At 44.4% G+C, this 19,029-nt stretch overlaps 1 protein-coding gene across 8 annotated transcripts in view; it reads right to left on the reverse strand.

The window, feature by feature from the left end:
• ttll9 (tubulin tyrosine ligase-like family, member 9) overlaps positions 1 to 19,029 on the reverse strand; it is a 55,302-nt gene that overhangs the window by 19,365 nt on the left and 16,908 nt on the right. For all 8 annotated transcript variants that reach the window (XM_069884699.1, XM_069884700.1, XM_069884697.1 and 5 more), the window contains 2 exons: positions 18,169 to 18,259; positions 8,279 to 8,319 (listed from right to left, as the gene is read on the reverse strand). In XM_069884699.1, coding sequence (XP_069740800.1) covers positions 8,279 to 8,319; positions 18,169 to 18,259 — 132 coding nt within the window. The remainder of the gene's footprint in view (positions 1 to 8,278; positions 8,320 to 18,168; positions 18,260 to 19,029) is intronic.

Genomic DNA, 19,029 nt, shown 5'->3' on the forward strand with positions numbered 1-19,029 from the left:
TTACATGAATTATCAAGGAATCCTCAAAATATGTCAACCCTGAAGGAAAGTGGTTAGAATAACAGCATGGCATAATGATAAGGAAGATCTTTTGGACTTTCAAGCAGTTCTTTCAAACAATACTCCAGCTGCTCCATACGGATATCACACCTCATTTCATCTTTTTCAAACATTTATCCAATTTCCTATTTAAAGCAGCTCTTGCATCTCCCTCTACCAGTCTCTAAAGCAGAGCTTTCTAAATCTGTGGAATTCATTGTTAACATTTTGTTTAATTTAATAATGTCCTTCAGCTAGTGGAAACAGGTTTTTAGACTACAAGACCATAAGATATAGGAGCAGAAATGGCGATTTGGCCTGTCAAGTCCACTTTCCCATTCCATCATGAGCTGATCCGTTCACCTGCTCAACCCCACTCCCCTGCCTTCTCCCCATAACCTTTAATATTCTTGATTACACATATATCTATCAATCTCTGCCTTAGTACACCTAATGACCTGGCCTCCACAACCACCCATGGCAGTAAATTCCAGAGGTTCATCACTTTCAGGCTAAAGAAATTCCTCGGCATCTCTGTTTAAATGGGTGCCATTCAATCCTGAAGTTATGCCCTCTTGTCCTTACCTCCCCTACCATGGGAAACAACGTTACCACATCTACTCTGCAAGGCCTTTCAACATTCAAAATGCTTCTATGAGGTCCCTCCCATTCTTATGAATTCCAAAAAAGTACAGTCCAAGAGCTGTCAAACATTCATCATATGCTAATCTCTTCATTTTATAAATCATTCTTAAAAATCTTCTCTGGGGAGGAGTCACATGATGGAGTAGTGGCCGGACGGTGAACTCCAGCCCTCTCCATAAAAGTCGGGAAAAACAAAGGAAAACACAAAGGCACAGAAATAAAAGTTACAGAAAAGTGAGTATAAAGGTGGAAAGAAGATGGCGACAAAAAAAGAAAAATCGAAAGCAACGGTAAGAAGAGAGGAAGAGAAGACAAAGGAGGAAAAAGGTGAAGGCCTTACATGTCCGAAGAGGCCCGCTGCGGAGAGAGAAACCCGCTCCCTCAGGTCGGTAAATAATGGACTACAAAAATGGCTCGCTGAGCCAAGTAAAAGTGCGCAACCGCGCATGCGCGAGGAATCGCGCATGCGCGATGCGAATGAAAAAAAACACACCGACGGGAGGGGGGACCAGCTGGGGAGTCGATCTCCACAGCCGGCAACGACAGCTGCAGAACACCTGCAGCAAGAAGAGACCACAGAAGACAATAGAAATAAGAAAGAAGAGAAGGAAAGGGCACCAAAGAAACAACAGATGGCCAACCCAGAGGAAGAAGAAGAGGAAGAGGAAGAGTACAGTGAAATAGAAGAAGAAAAGAAAGGCAAGATAAAGGATATACTTTTTCTTATTAAAGGATACATGGAGTCATTTAAAGAATGGCAAACACAGGAATTTAATGATTTAAGAAAAAGAATAAACAACACAGAAGAGAAAATGAATAAAATAGAGATGACCTTAACAGAAATGGGAAAGAAAATCGACAAGATGGAAGAGCGGGCAGTAGCAGCAGAAATGGAGGTAGAAGACTTAAAAAAGAAATTGGAGGAATCTAATAAAAAAACTAAAGAGACACAAGAACTACTAGCTCAAAAAATAGATACAATGGAAAATTATAACAGAAGAAATAACATAAAGATAGTGGGCCTTAAGGAAGATGAAGAAGGCAAGAATATGAGGGAGTTTATAAAAGAGTGGATCCCTAAGACCCTAGGATGTCCAGAACTACAGCAAGAAATGGAAATAGAAAGGGCACATAGAGTATTGGCCTCTAAACCACAACCACAACAAAAACCAAGATCTATTGTAGTAAAATTCCTAAGATATACTACAAGAGAAAAGGTACTGGAGAAGACAATGGAAAAAGTAAGAGAGGGCAACAAACCACTGGAGTATAAAGGGCAAAAAATCTTCATTTATCCAGATATAAGTTTTGAACTCCTAAAGAAGAGAAAAGAGTTCAATACAGCAAAGGCGATTTTATGGAAGAAAGGGTATAAATTTATACTAAAGCATCCAGCGGTATTGAAAATATTTATTCCAGGACAACAAAACAGACTATTCTCGGATCCAGAAGAAGCACGAAAATTTGCAGAACAATTACAAAAATAGACTGAGGGAGGAAAACGGGTAATGAGAGTTAAAATGATCACGATTGATATGTATGTGGGTAAAGACAAAAATAGACTGAGGGATGAAGACGGGTAATGAGAGTAAAAATGATCACGATTGATATGTATGCGGGTAAAGAGGTATAAGAGTGAATAGAGACAATGTGCATACGTGAATGTATCTGTACTTAGAGGAAAATATAGATAGTATAGACAAGAATTAATAAGGGAAGGTAATGGAATAGAGAGAATAAGGAGGGAATTAAAAGAGTGACCTTTGTGACATATGAAAAGTGAAATCTTTTCTGGGGGGGCGGGGTGGGGGGAAATAGCGGTCACTGCAAAATCAGTTGACGCTTGCGAGTGGATTCGCAAATCCAAATGGAGAGGGGAGATGTGGTTGTCCGACAAGGGATAAAGGACAACTCAGGAGGGGAAGGGGAGACTGGGGATAAATAAGATAGAAATAGGAGAATAAGGAAAATGTTGGATGTTGTAGGAATGTTGTCTTATAAAGAGTTGAAAATAAGAAAACAGAAATGGAAAAGGAGGAAAGGTAATGATGGAAAAACGGAAAGAGAAGATAAACAAAATATAAAAGGGCTACGCTGAACTATATGACTTTAAATATTAATGGAATACATAACCAAATTAAAAGGAAGAAACTACTAAATTTAAATGAATAAATGTATTCCATTAGAAAAAATAACATATAGGTTAAGAAATAATATTGAAATATTCGAACAAGTATAGGAGCCTTACATTAAATACAATAGCGAAAACCTACCGGGGACAAACATTACCTAAGTTGATGGAAGGAGAAGGAAAGAAAAGAATGGACTCAGTAGAATTTCTGGTGTATTTTTGTTGAATGACAACATTGTCTGACTGGCTTAATGCAACCTAGATTGTATACCTAAAATGGATGAGGGGGGGGTGGGGGGGTGGCTTGGGAGGAGGGGGGGGGGAGAAAAAGTCACTGTATATGTGTGAAAAAGAAATAGTGTATATCATGGCTAATGTGATTTATGGTGTGAAAAATAAAAAATTTTAAAAAAAAATCTTCTCTGAACCCTCTCTAATCCTTACTTATATAAGAAGCCCATAACTGTACCCCGTACTCCATCAGACCTCATAAGTGTCTTATAAACCCTCAGTATCATATCCCTGCTCTTATATCCTGTTTCTCTTGATATGAATGCCCACATTGCATTGGCCTTCTTCACCCCTGACTCAAGGACACCCAAGTCCTTTGCAGCAATGAATTTTGAATTTTCTACCCATCCAAATAATAGTCTGCCCTTTTATTCCTTCTATCAAAATGCACAAACATACACTTTCCAACACTGTATTTCATTTGCTACTTCTTTGCCCGTTCTCCTAATCTATCCATTTCTCTCTACAGCCTCTCCATTTACTCCTCACTATCTTCCCCTCCACCTATATTTGTATCATCTGCAAATTTAGCCACAAAGCCATTTATTCAGCAATTTAAATCATTAATATACAATGTGAAAAGAAGTAGCCCCACAACTGGTAACCGGTAGCCAACCACTCTATCTATTACTTGACTATTATTCAATCTAATTCTTGTGCATCTTGTATACACTTGTATATTCTGGTGTACACTTGTGTATTGACAGGATTGATTTACTGCTCCCTTTGTGGCGTTCTCTACATTGGAGAGACTGGATTTAGACTGGGAGAATGCTTCGCTGAGCACCTGTGCTCTGTCCACACCAGTGACAGAGACCTCCCAGTAGCCAACCATTTCAGTTCTGCACCATACTCACATGTCTGTCCATGGCCTTATATACTGTCCTATCAAGACCACCCATAAATTGGAGGAACAACAGCTGATTTTCTATCTGGAAACTCTCCAGCTGGATGGCATTAGCATTGACTTTTCCAGTTTCTGCTGACCTGCTCTCCTTTCCTCCTCCCTTCCCTTCTCCCTGTCAGCTCTCAACCTCCTTCCCTCTCTATTCACTTAGCTATCCCTCCTCCCCTTGCTTGCTGCAGTGCCCTCACTCCCTTCTCCACCTATTACCTCCTGCCTTTGTGACCATGCCTCCCCCTTACCCTTTTATTCGGACACCTGCTGACATTTTTCCATACATTGATGAAGGGCGCAAGCCCAAAACATTGGTCATGTATTTTTATCTTTGCTATATAAAGGACACTGTTTGACCTGCTGAGTTTCTCAAGCATAGTTTTTACTTCAACCATGGCATCTGCACACTTTCATGTTTTGCTCATTCTAATTCCCTCATAAATTTAAAATTTTTTTATCAAAGCTCCCAACTTTTCATTTTACTGAGGTCAACCCTATCTTCTCCCCTTATCATGGAATTATGATCTTTTATTATAGAACTATTTCAATATGTCTCTTCTGTATTCTCTACCATTCCAACGCATCGTTCCTAATGACTGGTGTTCAGAATTGGAGGCCGAACTCCTGATTTAGACAGGTTCAGCTGATACTTTAAACTATCCCTCTATTTACAGATTTGTCGGATTCAACATGTTTTGGAAATTACCTTGCTAAATTATGCCTGACAAATTCAAAGGTTGCATAAGTCATCATTTTAATAATTGAGGTGTGCAAAGAAAGTCACATTTAAGTTTTGGAGCCAAAATTTTGTCAAATTCCTAAGTTGTTAAAATACTTATGAGAATCTTATGCTGTCAGGCCCATAAACTTATTTTCTTTTTAAAATATTTTAATTGAGTTTAACATATAGGTATAATACAGAATTGACAATTACATAATAATTCATTTGTATACAAGTAAGCATGTACAAAAAAAGCCAAATGAAAAAAGTAGATAAAACTACATCAATAATCGCTTATACCTCAAAAACACTGAATTGAAATGATCTATGCATCATGTTAAACCCATATAACCATATAACCACTTACAGCACAGAACAGGCCAGTTCAGCCCTACTAGTCCATGCCGTAGCAAATCCCCACCCTCCTAGTCCCACTGAATATAATATGTTGGAATAATTTGTATAAAATAAAGGGGAAAAAAACTAAAACTAATCTATCCCCTTCCTCTAATCAAGGTTACCTTATAAATTATTATTTTTTTTTAAATAATGTGGAACCACTGGCAACCCCCAGAGAACAGTCAATGAACCATCAGAACAATTAATAATTCTTCCAATTATAAAACAAATTCTAAGAATAGGCCCTACAATTTCATAAATTGAAACTTTCTTTCTTTATTGTATCTAAATTTTGTCTAAACTTAAATAGGACATTATGTCATATAACCGCTGTGTATGAGTAGGAGACTGCCATCGAGTCCACGCTGCTGAAGATCCAGCTGCGCTGGATGGGTCACGTCTCCAGAATGGAGGACCATCGCCTTCCCAAGATCGTGTTATATGGCGAGCTCTCCACTGGCCACCGTGACAGAGGTGCACCAAAGAAAAGGTACAAGGACTGCCTAAAGAAATCTCTTGGTGCCTGCCACATTGACCACCGCCAGTGGGCTGATATCGCCTCAAACCGTGCATCTTGGCGCCTCATAGTTTGGCGGGCAGCAACCTCCTTTGAAGAAGACCGCAGAGCCCACCTCACTGACAAAAGGCAAAGGAGGAAAAACCCAACACCCAACCCCAACCAACCAATTTTCCCTTGCAACCGCTACAATCGTGTCTGCCTGTCCCGCATCGGACTTGTCAGCCACAAACGAGCCTGCAGCTGACGTGGACTTTTTACCCCCTCCATAAATCTTCGTCCGCGAAGCCAAGCCAAAGAAGAGATGAGTAGGAGATGAATTGATCACCTGGCTATCAACATAGTAAAAGCTAAAACATTTTCCTGAGGTGCCAATATAAGTTTATCTGAATCACAGAGAAAAGCCAAACAATTAATGGGCAGTCAGACCCATAAACTATGAGTTATAATTCCCTGCATTTTAAATAAGGAGACCATTATTGATTGTTAATACAGTCTTTCATTTATGATGAATGGTATCAGGATCTGATTATATGTGGCTAAAATATGCCTTTTTTATTGGAATGGCACTGTGCAGTGATTAGGAATGTCCATTTGGCCCTTCCTCATGTGTAACTGTGCATCACTCTACACCTTCTTACAGACTGCGAAGTGGTTAATTACCACCACTCTGTGCTTTCCATCTCAACTAAATTTGTAACCATGCTGTTAATGAAAGGAGGAAGAGTTTTGTTTATGTAGTATTTCTAACATTCTTTAAAAGTTATTTACAGACAACGAAGTGCATCTAGAGTACAATTATTGTTGCAATGTAAGACATTGCAGTTTGCTCCAGATTTTAACAACTGTAGTCTTTTGTGTCTCCCTTTTATCTCAGTTTTCTGTTTTGTAAGCCAAGTCAATATATGGTACTTTCATGAATGCCTCAGGATGTCTGAATTCAATGTTACTTTCCAAACCTTCTCTGTAATCTAATAAAAATGTTCAATTAAGCTAGGAAAACATGATTTGTCCTCAACAAGTCTCACTCAATTCATTGACGATACTTGCTCATAATTGCTGTTAATCCAGGTTGTTATCAAATACTCTCCCATCATGGACATTAAATAAACTCATCTATTGGTCCAGATCCAGAATTTAGTTCTTTTTGGAACAGTGGTACAACATCTGTGAACCTCGATGATTAGGTATCATCACTGTATGAAGTGGGGTGTATAAAAAGGGACGATGAGTTGGCATACAGGAGGGAGATTGAAAACCTGGCTGAATGGTGCATTGACAACCTTGCACTCAATGTCACCAAAGGCAAGGAGCCGATTGTGGACTTTGGGAAGGGAAAGCCAGAGGTGTACAACTCAATGATCATTTGAGTTTTAGCTGTGGGGAACATGAGCAAATTTAAATCCCTGGGAGTCACCATCTTGGAGGACCTTTCCTGGACCCAACACATGAATGTCATCGTGAAGAAAGCATGTCAGCATCTCCACTTCCTCAGGAGTTTGCAGAGGTTTGGTATGATATTGAAACCTCTACAGAGGTATAGTGAAGGACTGCCTCACAGACATGGGAACATTAATACCTCTGAGCAGTAAGCACTGCAAAATGTGGTGACCAGTACTTCACAGGCAAAATTTTACCCACCATCCAGAAAATCTACATGAAACATTGCCATCGGGGAGCAGCAGCAATCATCAAAGATCTTCATCACCCAGAACAAGCTCTATTGTCACTACTGCTATCAGGAAAAAGGTATAGATGCCACAAGACTCAAATCACTGGGTTCAGGAACAATTGCTACCCCTCCACCATCAGACTCCTCAACAACAAACTTAATCAGAGACTCATTTAAGGACTCTTAATTTGCACATTGTTTATTACTGATTTTTTTCTGTATTGCAGTTTGTTTGCACTTCTTTGTTTACATTTACAATTTTAAAATTCTCTTTTTTGTATATGTATCTTTTCTTGAGTAATTTTTTTTGCATGACTAATAAGTAGAAATTCTTCCTGGCCCACAGGAGAAAAAGAATCTCAGGGTTGTAATGATATGTCACACACTGTATGTACTCAGACAATAAATCTGAAGTTTGATTGCAAGTTAGTGAACAGCATCTCTGCAATTTATACCCCTGTTTCCCCTCAGTAACCTGGGATGCTCCCTAGCCATCTGTTTTAAAGCTTGAAATGCAATCAGCTTTATATTTAATTTGTTTTTAAATCGAATAATTTGTTTGCAACATATTAGGCAAAATCTTTTTTGAAACCACATTGCAAGGTACACATTCATTCCAAAGTCACATCTCCTATTTTGACTGACATATCTTTGTTTGCCCCCTCTTAGTCAACTATGAATATATCAATGGAAAGCAAGTAATTCCTTTTTGTGGTGTAATTGTTGACACCAATTATCTCAGCAGAGGACACTGGTGCAGGACATTACCCTGTGCAAATCCTTATGTCCATTCACCTCTCACCACATTTCAGATTGCAGGTATGCAACTTTCCAAATAAATACCATTTCAAATCAGTACAGTAATATGACTTTGTACCTAATCCAATGCTTCAAAGTAGATAGATGCTACAGTTCTTTAATAGCTAGACAGCCCACAAGAGGCTTTGGAAACAAACTCTACTTACAGAGGTCACCAGTACATAGACTCGTAGATCAAATTTCCTCTCTGCAAATAACCAAATATCTCATTAGTAAACCAAAAAGATACTTAATATTAAATTGAAAAATTTCCATACCCAATAGGATTAGCCATTTAAAAAGATTGCATTGGTAGGCATTTTATAAGCATTGTGTTGAAATCTGGTGTCTAGATTAAGTACACCACATAACAAAAAATGCAGCATACAGGGACAAACCTAATATATATTAGATAGATATATGTGTGTGTATGTGTATATATATATATATATATATATGTTTTTTTTGGTAATATATGAGAATGGCAACACCAGCATTTATTGCCTTTGCTCATTACCCAGAAGGACATAATGTTAGAGGGCATTACTGGAGAGTTGTTTTTATGAATGGAGGCTTGAAACCACTGATTTGTGCTGGGTCCACAGTTATTTGTCATCTGCATTAATGATTTGTGTACCAACATAGTTAACATGGTTATGTAGCAGCCCGCTAACCAGGGTGCATACTGGTACACAAGATGCCGGCAACCGCTCAGACCCCATGGGGGCCAACGACCTTTGTCCCAGGTGACCACCTACATGGCGGGAAACAGCGAGCAATGGCGGGAACACTGTCCATTCCTAGGCTAGTGCTGCTGTGACGTTTCTCCTGTTGTCAACAGTGGGGAGAGAATATAAGCAGAGCTGCCAGTGCAATAAATTGGTCTTCAACTTCAACATTTTGGGTGTGTATCATTTTTTCCACACTTCGCGGTAGTGTACACACTACAGTGGTGACCACAGGAGGTGACAGACCAAGCAGCTCTTCAGGTGGTTTCAACGTTCTGGGCATCGCAGCCATACATTTGGTTTGAACAGGCCAAGGCCTAGTTCCACCTTTGACAGATCACCGCCAATGACACACGTTACTTCTACATGGTGAGCTCACTCGATCAGGACACGGCAGCAAGGTTCGTCGACTTCCTACGGAAGCCTCCAGAACAAGACAAATATGATGCCCTCAAGGAGCTATTAACCCGCACCTTCGGGCTCTCAAGGCACAAGCGTGCAGCCCAATTGTTGCATATGGATGGATTGGGGACAAGGCCCATCTGCTCTCATGAGCAAAATGCTTGCCCTCGCTGAGGCACACAGGCCTTGCCTGCTCTTCGAGCAGATTTTCCTGGAGCAGCTGCCCGAGGATATCTGACTCTTGCTTGCCGATGAGAACTTCATTGACCCCTGGAAAGTCACAGCCTGGGCGGACATGCTCCAGAGAGTGAAGAAAGAAAACGGTGCCTCAGTGGAGCAGATCGCTAGGCCTTGCTCACAGCCAGCAACAAATCTACAGCAAATGGAGAGGCAAGTGGACCCCCCCCCCCCCCCGACCCTACAGTATCATTACTATCACAAACAATTGGGTATGGGGGCCCATTGATGCCATCCACCCTGCACGTTTCAGGGAAATGCCACGGCCAACTGTCATTAATAGCTGTGGCGGTTGGCCAACGTGACAGCCTCTCTGTCAGGAAGACGCTTCCTCATTGACACCAGTGCCAAAATAAATGTCCTTCCCCCTCATCTTACGACACCTGGAACGCAAGCTCCACTGACCACTGAGGGCAGTGAATAGCACTACCATACAAACTTTCGGTACCCACACCGTCCCCCTCTGCTTCAGCAGCAACCAGTTCACGTAGACATTCACAATTGAGGCTGTGGTGTAACTGCTCCTGCTGTACCCGGTAGTCAGACACTTCAGGTATTTTTTGGAAAACCTTTGGCTTCCATAAAGTGTTGGACCCATGGTCAGCCAGGCAGCAGCGAAACTTCTCATATGTGTCTGAGTTCATCCACAGACATTCAACATATCGTGAGCAAGACCAACATGATGGCCAACACACTGACCCGCCCTGCAATCAAGTCCATCCTGGGCCTGTCAGACCAGCATGACTGCAATCCTCAATGCACGGTACTGGCTGATGCAATACAATTTTATGCATCAGCTGTACCTGACTGTGCAAAAGCTGAACAGATCTAAACCAGAATTACTAGATCAATGTTTCAGATGTGGCATTGAGACAGGAACCTTTGAAAATACAACCTGGACATGTACCAAGTTGAGGGCCTTTTGGGTGGAGCTAGGTCAAGTCCTAGGAAAAAGTATAGGCAAAGAATTTCCACAGGACCCTGACTTGTTCCTGTTGGGAAATATAATGGTCATAAGACTTACAATAAAGCTGTCTAAATTCCAAATCTAATTGTAATGATCGCATTGGTGATGGCCAGGAAGTGCATAGCTGTTACCTGGAAATCCGACTCCTGTCTGAGCATTGCGTGCTGGAACAAGGAAATGCAAGGTTGTGTTCCCCTTGAGAAGTTCACTTACAACTTAAGGAAAAAAATAAGATACTTTCAAAAAAAATTTGGTAACCATACCTAGATCCCATAGGAACCCGGCTATAGGTGGACTGTTGTGTCTTGCTGCCCTGCCTTCCCCATCAGCTCCTCAGGCCGGAGTGGGGGGCAGGGGGGTGGGGGGTGGGTGCGAGGGATCCATCTCATTCCAACCAGGAAAAGTCAAGAAAAGAAAGCAGCCTGAGCTCTGACTGCCATGCATGACAAACCCACAAAATCCCGATATATGTTTTACGCCTTTGCTGTGAGTGTCCTTAGTGTCTTGTGTAATTGTGGTTAGTTAAACATTAAGCATTAAATGTGGGGGTGTGATAGTGCAGATTCTATCACCAATGTGTATATGTACAGATTGTAGTGTAGGGTGTTAATGGATCTGACCAGACCTTGTTGGTTTTCGTGCAGTTGGAGTGTAGCCACACCTATTGACAGGTCTTAAAGTATTACTCCTAGCCATCATTCTGGACTGGTCGACCTACTTGTGATATGCTCCAGTCTTTTAGTTAATAAAAGCCTTGATTTGGATCAACAAGTCTTTGGTTCTTTCGACGTGCTCTACAATTTTATTAACTAAAATGTTTTTAAGGGATGGACTGTCTGCTACAGCTGGAATGCCTTGACATCGACCCATAGTCAGCTACAGCCTCAAATGACTTTAAGCACTGGGTGAGATGCCTTGAAACATACTTACAGCTCTCTGACCCTGCTGTGATAGAGGATAGCCGTCGACTACTAATATTGATGACTATGGTGTTCCTGAGAGTCTACCAGAGTGTCCAGGATGCAACCACTTACGCCCCAAAGCGTAACAGGGTGAACAGGGTCTATGCTCGGTACAAACTTGCTACAAGGAGGCAACATCCCAGTGAGTCCTATAGAGCTTATATTCAGGCACTAAGGGCAATGGGCAGGGACTGTGCCTGCACAGACAGAACTGCTGCAGAGACCACAGACGATCTCATTCGAGATGCCTATGTGGCCGGGATTCGATTAAATGAGGTGAGGCAGCGCCTGCTAGAGTATGGGGGAGAAAACCTAGAGGACGTGGTCCAGATCGCAGAGACGATGGAGGCTGCGGTCTTAAGTATGGACACGTACTCTTGGGGTCTACCCTATTACTGCCGCTACGCTGCCCGATGCAACCCAAAATGTTATTTCTGCAGGAGGAACAAGCACAGCAGGTCCCAGTGCCTGGCGAGAAAAGCCAGGAGCCAGAAGTGCTTTAAAAACGGCCACTTTGCTGTAGCTTGTTGCTCCAAAATGGCTGCCGTCAAACACAGTGCTTCGTGTGAAGCCCAATCGCCACTCTCCATTTCAAACACTTCTTCCTCAGAGCTCTCGTCCAATGAGAGCAAGGACTCCACTGCGCGGCAGCGCCAGACATCACGAGGCAGATGCCGAGCGCGGAAGGTACAACCCACACTCACCTCAATGACATTCACCCTACCTCACGAAGCAACGTCCGACCAGGCCCCAGCCCCGACCTCAATGGCCGCCGCCGACCGGGGACCCGCTGCCGCTACCGACTGAGGACCCACCACCACCAAGGCAGCTGACCAGGTACCCGCCACCACTACCATCTGGGGACCCGCCACTGCCACCGCTGCTGACTGGGGACCCACCACCACCGAGGCAGCCGACCCAGTACCCACCAACGCTGCCGACCGGGGACCCGACGCTGCTGACCAGGGACCCGCCACCGCTGACCGCCCCACCGCCAATGGCAAGCAGCGACCCTCAACACTTACTGTTGGCTGCAGGCAGCAACACCAACTCCTCGACGTTGTCTTTTCTGGCCTAACTGTTTGCGTGATGTAATCATGCAGGACTCCATTGTCCCCATTGCAAGTCTCTGCATCAGTAACCCTCGACCAGGACTTCCCCCAACCCCTCACAAAAGCAATGGAACTGATTAAAGTGCATGGACACTATACCAATTGCTTATTTGACTTGGGGTCAACTGACAGTTTTATCCACCCAGACCTGCAGATTGCAGATTGGCTATTCTCCCCACTGCACAGAGAATTTCATTGGTGACCAGATCACACTCGGCTGGGGTAGAAGGGTACTGCGTGGCGACCCTGAAAGTCCAGGGCATCATGTTCACAGACTTCAAACTATTAATCCTTCCCCAATTGTGTGCCCCTGCACTGCTGGGACTGGATTTTCAGTGCCAGTTTCAAACCGTTACCCTGCACTTTGGAGGGCCCTTATGCTCCATTCTCTGTCTGTAACCACTCCACCCTGGAAACCTCCTGCCAGCGGCAGCCAAAGCCACCCGCCCCCGCGCCCCAGGGCCTCACTTGTAGTCTCTCCACCCTCAGAGTTGCTCCACCAGCGCTTTTCACAAATCTCACCCTTGGCTGGAAGCCTGTGGCCACCAAAAGCTGGCAATATAGTTATGAGTACAGGAAATTTATCACAAGCGAGGTCCGCAGACTGCTGGATGAGGGCATTATCGAACCTAGCTCGAGTCCATGAGGGCCCAGGTGGTGGTTGTTAAAAATGGGGAGAAGCTGCGGATGATGGTTGACTACAGCCAGACAATCAACTGCTTCACGCTTCTGGATGCGTACCCCCGTCCACGGATCACGGATGTGGTGAATCAGATCGCCCATTACCGTGTATTTTCCACCATTGACACGTTCGGCCTATCATCAGCTCCCGATCTACTGAGAAGGCCGACCTTTCACGGCCTTCGAAGCGAATAGGCAGCTGTATCATTTCCTTTGGGGTCACAAATGGTGTCGCGGTCTTCCAGCGGGAAATGGACCGGATGGTGGACCAGAACGGGCTGACTGCTACTTTCCCGTATCTGGACAATGTCACCATCAGCAGCCATGACACGGAGGATCATGATGCCAACCTTGAGAAATTTTTTCAGATTGCAATTCAGCTGAACTTGACCTACAATTTAGACAAGCATGTCTTCCGGACCACTCAGCTTGCAATTCTGGGTTGTGTGGTGGAGAACGGGGTGGTCATGCTGGACCCTGACCGCATGCGTCCCCTCATTGGCTTGCCCCCTCCCCCACCACACCCAGAAGGCACTCAGACGCTGCCTGGGCTTTTTCCCCTACTATGCCCAATGCATTCCACACTATGCCGACAAGGCATGGCCATTCATCAAGACCACCTCGTTCCCCCTGTCAACTAAAGCCAGAGCGGCCTTCGACCGCATCAAATCGGACATTGCTGCTGCAACGCTGCACGCCATCGATGAGTCCATTCCATTCCAAGTCGAGAGTGATGCGTCCAACTAGCAGCCACTTTGAACCAGGCCGGCCAGCTGGTAGCCTTCTTCTCCAGAACCCTCCAGGGTCCTGAGAGCCGACACTCCTCTGTTGAGAAGGGGGCCCAAGCCATAATCGAAGCAGTGTGTTTTTGGAGACACTTCCTCACTGGCATGCGCTTTACGCTGCTGACTGACCAACGTGCAGTCTCCTTCAAGTTTAGCAATACCCAATAAGGTAAGATCAAGAATGACAAAAATCGCCAGGTGGAGAATCAAGCTCTCCACCTTTAATTATGACATACTGTATCGGCCAGGTAAACTCAACAACCCGCCAGATGCGCTCTTCAGGGAGATTTGTGCCAACATACAACTGGACAGGCTGCATAGACTCCAAGAGGAGCTCTGTCATCCAGGGGTCACTAGGTTCGCGGACTTTGTCAAAGCTCGCAACCTGCCCTACAGGGTCGAGGAGATTTGCTCCATGACCCGAGCCTGCCCGGTGTGCACTGAGTGCAAGCCCCACTTATTCCGTCTGGAGAACACCCACGTCATCAAAGCCACCCACCCCTTTGAGCGTCTCAGCGCTACCGTCGACCAACCGTAACACCTGCATCCTTACAGCCATCGATGAGTACTCCCGCCTTCCATTTGCTGTGCCCTGCTCGGACACGACTGCCTGCTCAGTTATAGAGGCCCTGCCCAGCATCTTCGCCATTTTCGGGTACCCCAGTTATATCCACAGTGACAGGGGGTCCTCATTTATGAACGCAGAGCTGTGGCATTACCTTCTGGAGCGTGGTTTTGCTTCAAGCAGGACCATCAGCTATGACCCATGCAGTAATGGACAAGTCGAAATAGAGAATGCCACTGTCTGGAAGGCAATTATGCTTGCCCTCTGGTCCAACGGTATCCCTACCTCTCGCTGGCAGGATGTGCTCACTAGTGCCCTACACTCCATCCACTCCCTCTTCTACACCGCGACCAATGCCACCCCCCATGAAAGGATGTTCTCTTTCCTGAGGAAATCTGAGTCGGGTACGACCATACCGGTGGGGCTCACAGTTCCCGGTCTGGTCCTCTTACGACGCCACGTCCGGTACTCAAAGAACCGAGTGACTCTGTTCCATGCGAACCCGCATTATGCCTACGTTGAGTACCTGGATGGGTGGGAGGACACAGTCTCGGTAAGGGACCTAGCCCAAGCCAGATCAGGCACAGCAGTGCCTTTAATCCAACCTTCCCCTATTCCTTCTACCCCAGGTCATGTGCTTGAACAGAGGGACCAGCACCACCCCACCAGCTCAGGCCAGACTGTCGACAATACCATTGGGGAATTGAGCGAAGCAGTGGCTGCACCCGACAGGCCTGCCGGCGACACAAATCCAGTGACCCCAACCCCGGAGCCAAGGCGGTCACATCGGATAGTCTGGCCCCCTGACCCGTACAGCCCCTAACCTCCATCCACCCTGGGGTCGGTTCTCAAAGAAAGGGTGAATGTGATAGTACAGATTCTATCACCAATGTGTATATGTACAGATTGTAGTGTAGGATGATTGTGATTGGCTGACAGCGTAGCCACACCTACTGGTAGGTCTTAAAGGATTGTTCCTAGCCAGACCAGGTCATTCTGGACTGGTCGACCTACTTGTGATATGCTCCAGTCTTTTAGTTAATAAAAGTCTTGGTTTGGATCAACAAGTCTTTGGTTCTTTCGACACGCTCTACAGGGGGTTGGAGAGGGAGGGAGATAAAAAGAGCTTGAACTCTTCAGTAAACTGCATAAAATGGATCTTTGTAAATTGTAGTCAAAGCTGATTCTGTTAACATTCTGTTAACTGAGTTCAAGATTGGAAAATCATAAATAAAATATTTTTAAAATGTTGAGGAAGTACAGGTTTCGATTGGACAAGGGCAGGAGCCCCTTGAAATCTATGCTCAGGCATTAAAAAGATCAAGTAGTCTCGATCAGATGTGATTTGTCGGGCCTGTAGAAAAACGGTTTGCATTCGATTCAAATCCGACAATTTCTAGTCATGGTCTGGACATCATCGATGGAGTAGGGGAGGTTTTTGTCCTCAACAAAATGATAAAGCCTAGTGACCCTGAGGTAACAGAGGTTATCGTGGAGAGATTGAAGCTGGTCAGATTGCGAGCTGGTGCACGTCCCCTGGGACAGGGCATCTGGGACTCATTGAGCTTCCCAGGCTGGTATAGGATATTGTAATTATAGGTGGAAATTTCTATCCTCCACCTCAGGATTTTATCGTTTTTGATTTTACCTCACTCTTTATTGTGGAACATGAATGCGACTGCACATTGGTCAGTCAGCAGGGTAAATCACTTACTGGCCAGGACGTGCCTCTAGTGGTGCACTGCCTCAACTATTGCCTGGGCCTCCTCAGAAAGAGGAGTGGCCGCTAGGGCAAAGTCGGTAGCATTGCTCTCCACCTGGAAAGGGGTGGACTTGTCCACAGCATGCATCATGGTCTTGGCAATATGCCCTTTGATGCAGGTGAAGACCTCCTGAGTTTCTGCCGGGAATTGGAAGGATGTGGCTTTCCCCAGGGGTCAGGCCTTGTCAGCGTAATTGGGAACCCACTGTGCACAATAAGAGAAAAACCCAAGCACCTCTTCAGAGCCTTGAGGCTGTGAGACAATCAGGTAATGCATACGGTCACAGTCTGGCCCAGTGACACTGTGTCCCATGATGCAACCGAGAATGGCCAGGTGTGATGTGCAGAACACGCATTTTGTTATATGAAGTTGAGTGTCTTGGTCGTCAGGAGGAATTTCTCCAGGTTTGCATCATGGTCCCGCATGACACAGCCGCAAATGGGAACGTGGCCTTGAGGCCATGCTGGTCTGCCATCCAATCCATTTCCCATTGGAAAACAGAGACCCTATTGGAAAGGGACCCTTAGGAAGTGGAGGAAGTGACCGTCCACCTCGACTGTTGTATATTGTCGGTCATCCAGGCAGATGGGAAGTTGATGATATGCTGATTTTACATCAATGGTAGAGAACACCTGGTATTAGGCAATTTGATTTACCATATAAGCGATGAGGGGAAGGAGGTATGCATCCAGCTATGTGAACCGGTTTATGGTTTGACTGTAGTCAGCCCTCACCTGCATCTCTCCTATTTTCTGCTCATATGCCTTGGCCCCCTCTCCCCCCAGATGCAACAAACATAGAATCTCTCTCATCCTCACCTACCATCCCACCAGCCTCCACATCCAACACATCATCTGCCGGAATTTCCAGCACTTCTCCAGAATCCCACCATTAGACTCATTTTTCCCCCTCCCCTCGGCCTTCCTGAGGGTCTGCTCCCTCCACAATTCCCTCATGCACTCATCCCTCCCCACCCATGGTACTTTCCCCTGTGCCCACAGGAGGTGCAGCACTTGCGCCCACACCTCTTCAAATTCCTGGGTGTCAACATCTCCATGTTCATGCCATCACAAAGAAGGCTCACCAGCGGCTATACTTTGTGGGGTGTCTGAGGAGGTTCAGTATGTAACTGAAGACTCATAAACTTCTACAGGTGTACTGTGAAGAGCATTCTGGCTGGTTGTATCACTACCTGGTATGGAGGTACCAACTCTCAGGAAAAGAATAAATTTCAGAGGGTTGTTAACTCAGCCTGTGACATCACAGGCACCAGATTTCACTCCATGGTCCGAGATCCCAAACAGGCCTTTCACGTACATCCAGAGGGCTTATCTACAGCATCCAGTAGATTCTCTATATTGGAGAGACTGGTCACAGACTTGGAAATCGCTTCGGTCAGCACCTATGCTCCGTTTGCAACCACAGCAATCTCCCAGTGGCCAACCATTTCAATTCTGGGTCACATTCCCACACTCACATGTCTGTCCATGATCTAATGTACTGTACCACCCTGACCACCTGCAGATTGGAGGAACAACATCTTTTTTTCCCCATTTGGGCACTCTCTAGCATATGGCATGAACATTGATTTTATTGCTTTCCAATCATCTCCACCTATCATCTCCACCCCTTTTCCCCCCTCCTACACTTTTGTTCAGACACTTGCTGGAATTTTCTCATACTTTGATGAAGGGATCAAGCTTGAAACATCAATTCTGTATCTTTCCCTTAGCTAAATAAATAAACTGTTTGACCAGCTGAACTTCTCTAGCATTTTGTGTTTTTACTTCAAACATGGTCTCTACAGAATTTTGTGATTTACTATATCTTCTTCAAGAAATAAAAGATATTCTACCTCCTATCAGGTAGGGGTTCTCAATGTAGCGCTGCACAACATAACTTTCCACTGTTGCTTCATCTTTGGAGTCATCTGCACGAGTTCCATCCTAGAAGATAAAGGGATCCATGAGAAAACATATTTCAGTGCTTCAGGAATCGGTCTTTGAGATCACTAACTAGGTTGGGATAAGATGAGCAGGTTTAGATATTTTGGAGACCACAATCTTTTGCAATGAGGCCTTGTAAGTCATGGGAAAAGCTGTGGCTTATCCAGAATCTGTTGGGCTTGGCTGATAGGAAGTGACCACAACAGTAGTCTTCACTGTATTCATGAAATTGTGGTTAATACTGGCAGTGGTCTTTGACATGGCATAGTGGTTAATGCCAAAGTGACGAGTTCCACATAATCCCAAAATGATCATTTCAAGCCTCACTCTGGGAAATTGGGACCATAATTGGGCTATGTTTTCTAAAGAAATGTCAACAGTTTTATATGTCAATATTTGTTCTACATAATTCTGGAGATTAGGGATACCAGAACAAAGTATACAAACAGAAACAATGGAAATTCTGAAGAGAAGTATTGAGTCATTGGAGAGCCAACTTTCTTAAATTCCTCAGCAGTTATGTGATTAGTGACTCCACATTACAATGAAAGGTAAGCCTGCAAGGAAGGTAAGTAAATTTCAGACAGGGTCATAATTTAAGTTTATTTGAAAGCTTTTAAATTACTTTCATGTTTTAAAATATTTTTAATCTAAGTTTTGATTATTTGTTGGTTGATTGATAGCTCTGATAATATGTGGGGTGATGGTTTAAACTGATGCCAAATCTCTCCTTAGATGAAGCCCCACCACCTTATGCCACTTGTGACCAG

Source organism: Narcine bancroftii, chromosome 6 (assembly GCF_036971445.1).
Source record: "Narcine bancroftii isolate sNarBan1 chromosome 6, sNarBan1.hap1, whole genome shotgun sequence".
Lineage (NCBI taxonomy): Eukaryota > Metazoa > Chordata > Chondrichthyes > Torpediniformes > Narcinidae > Narcine > Narcine bancroftii.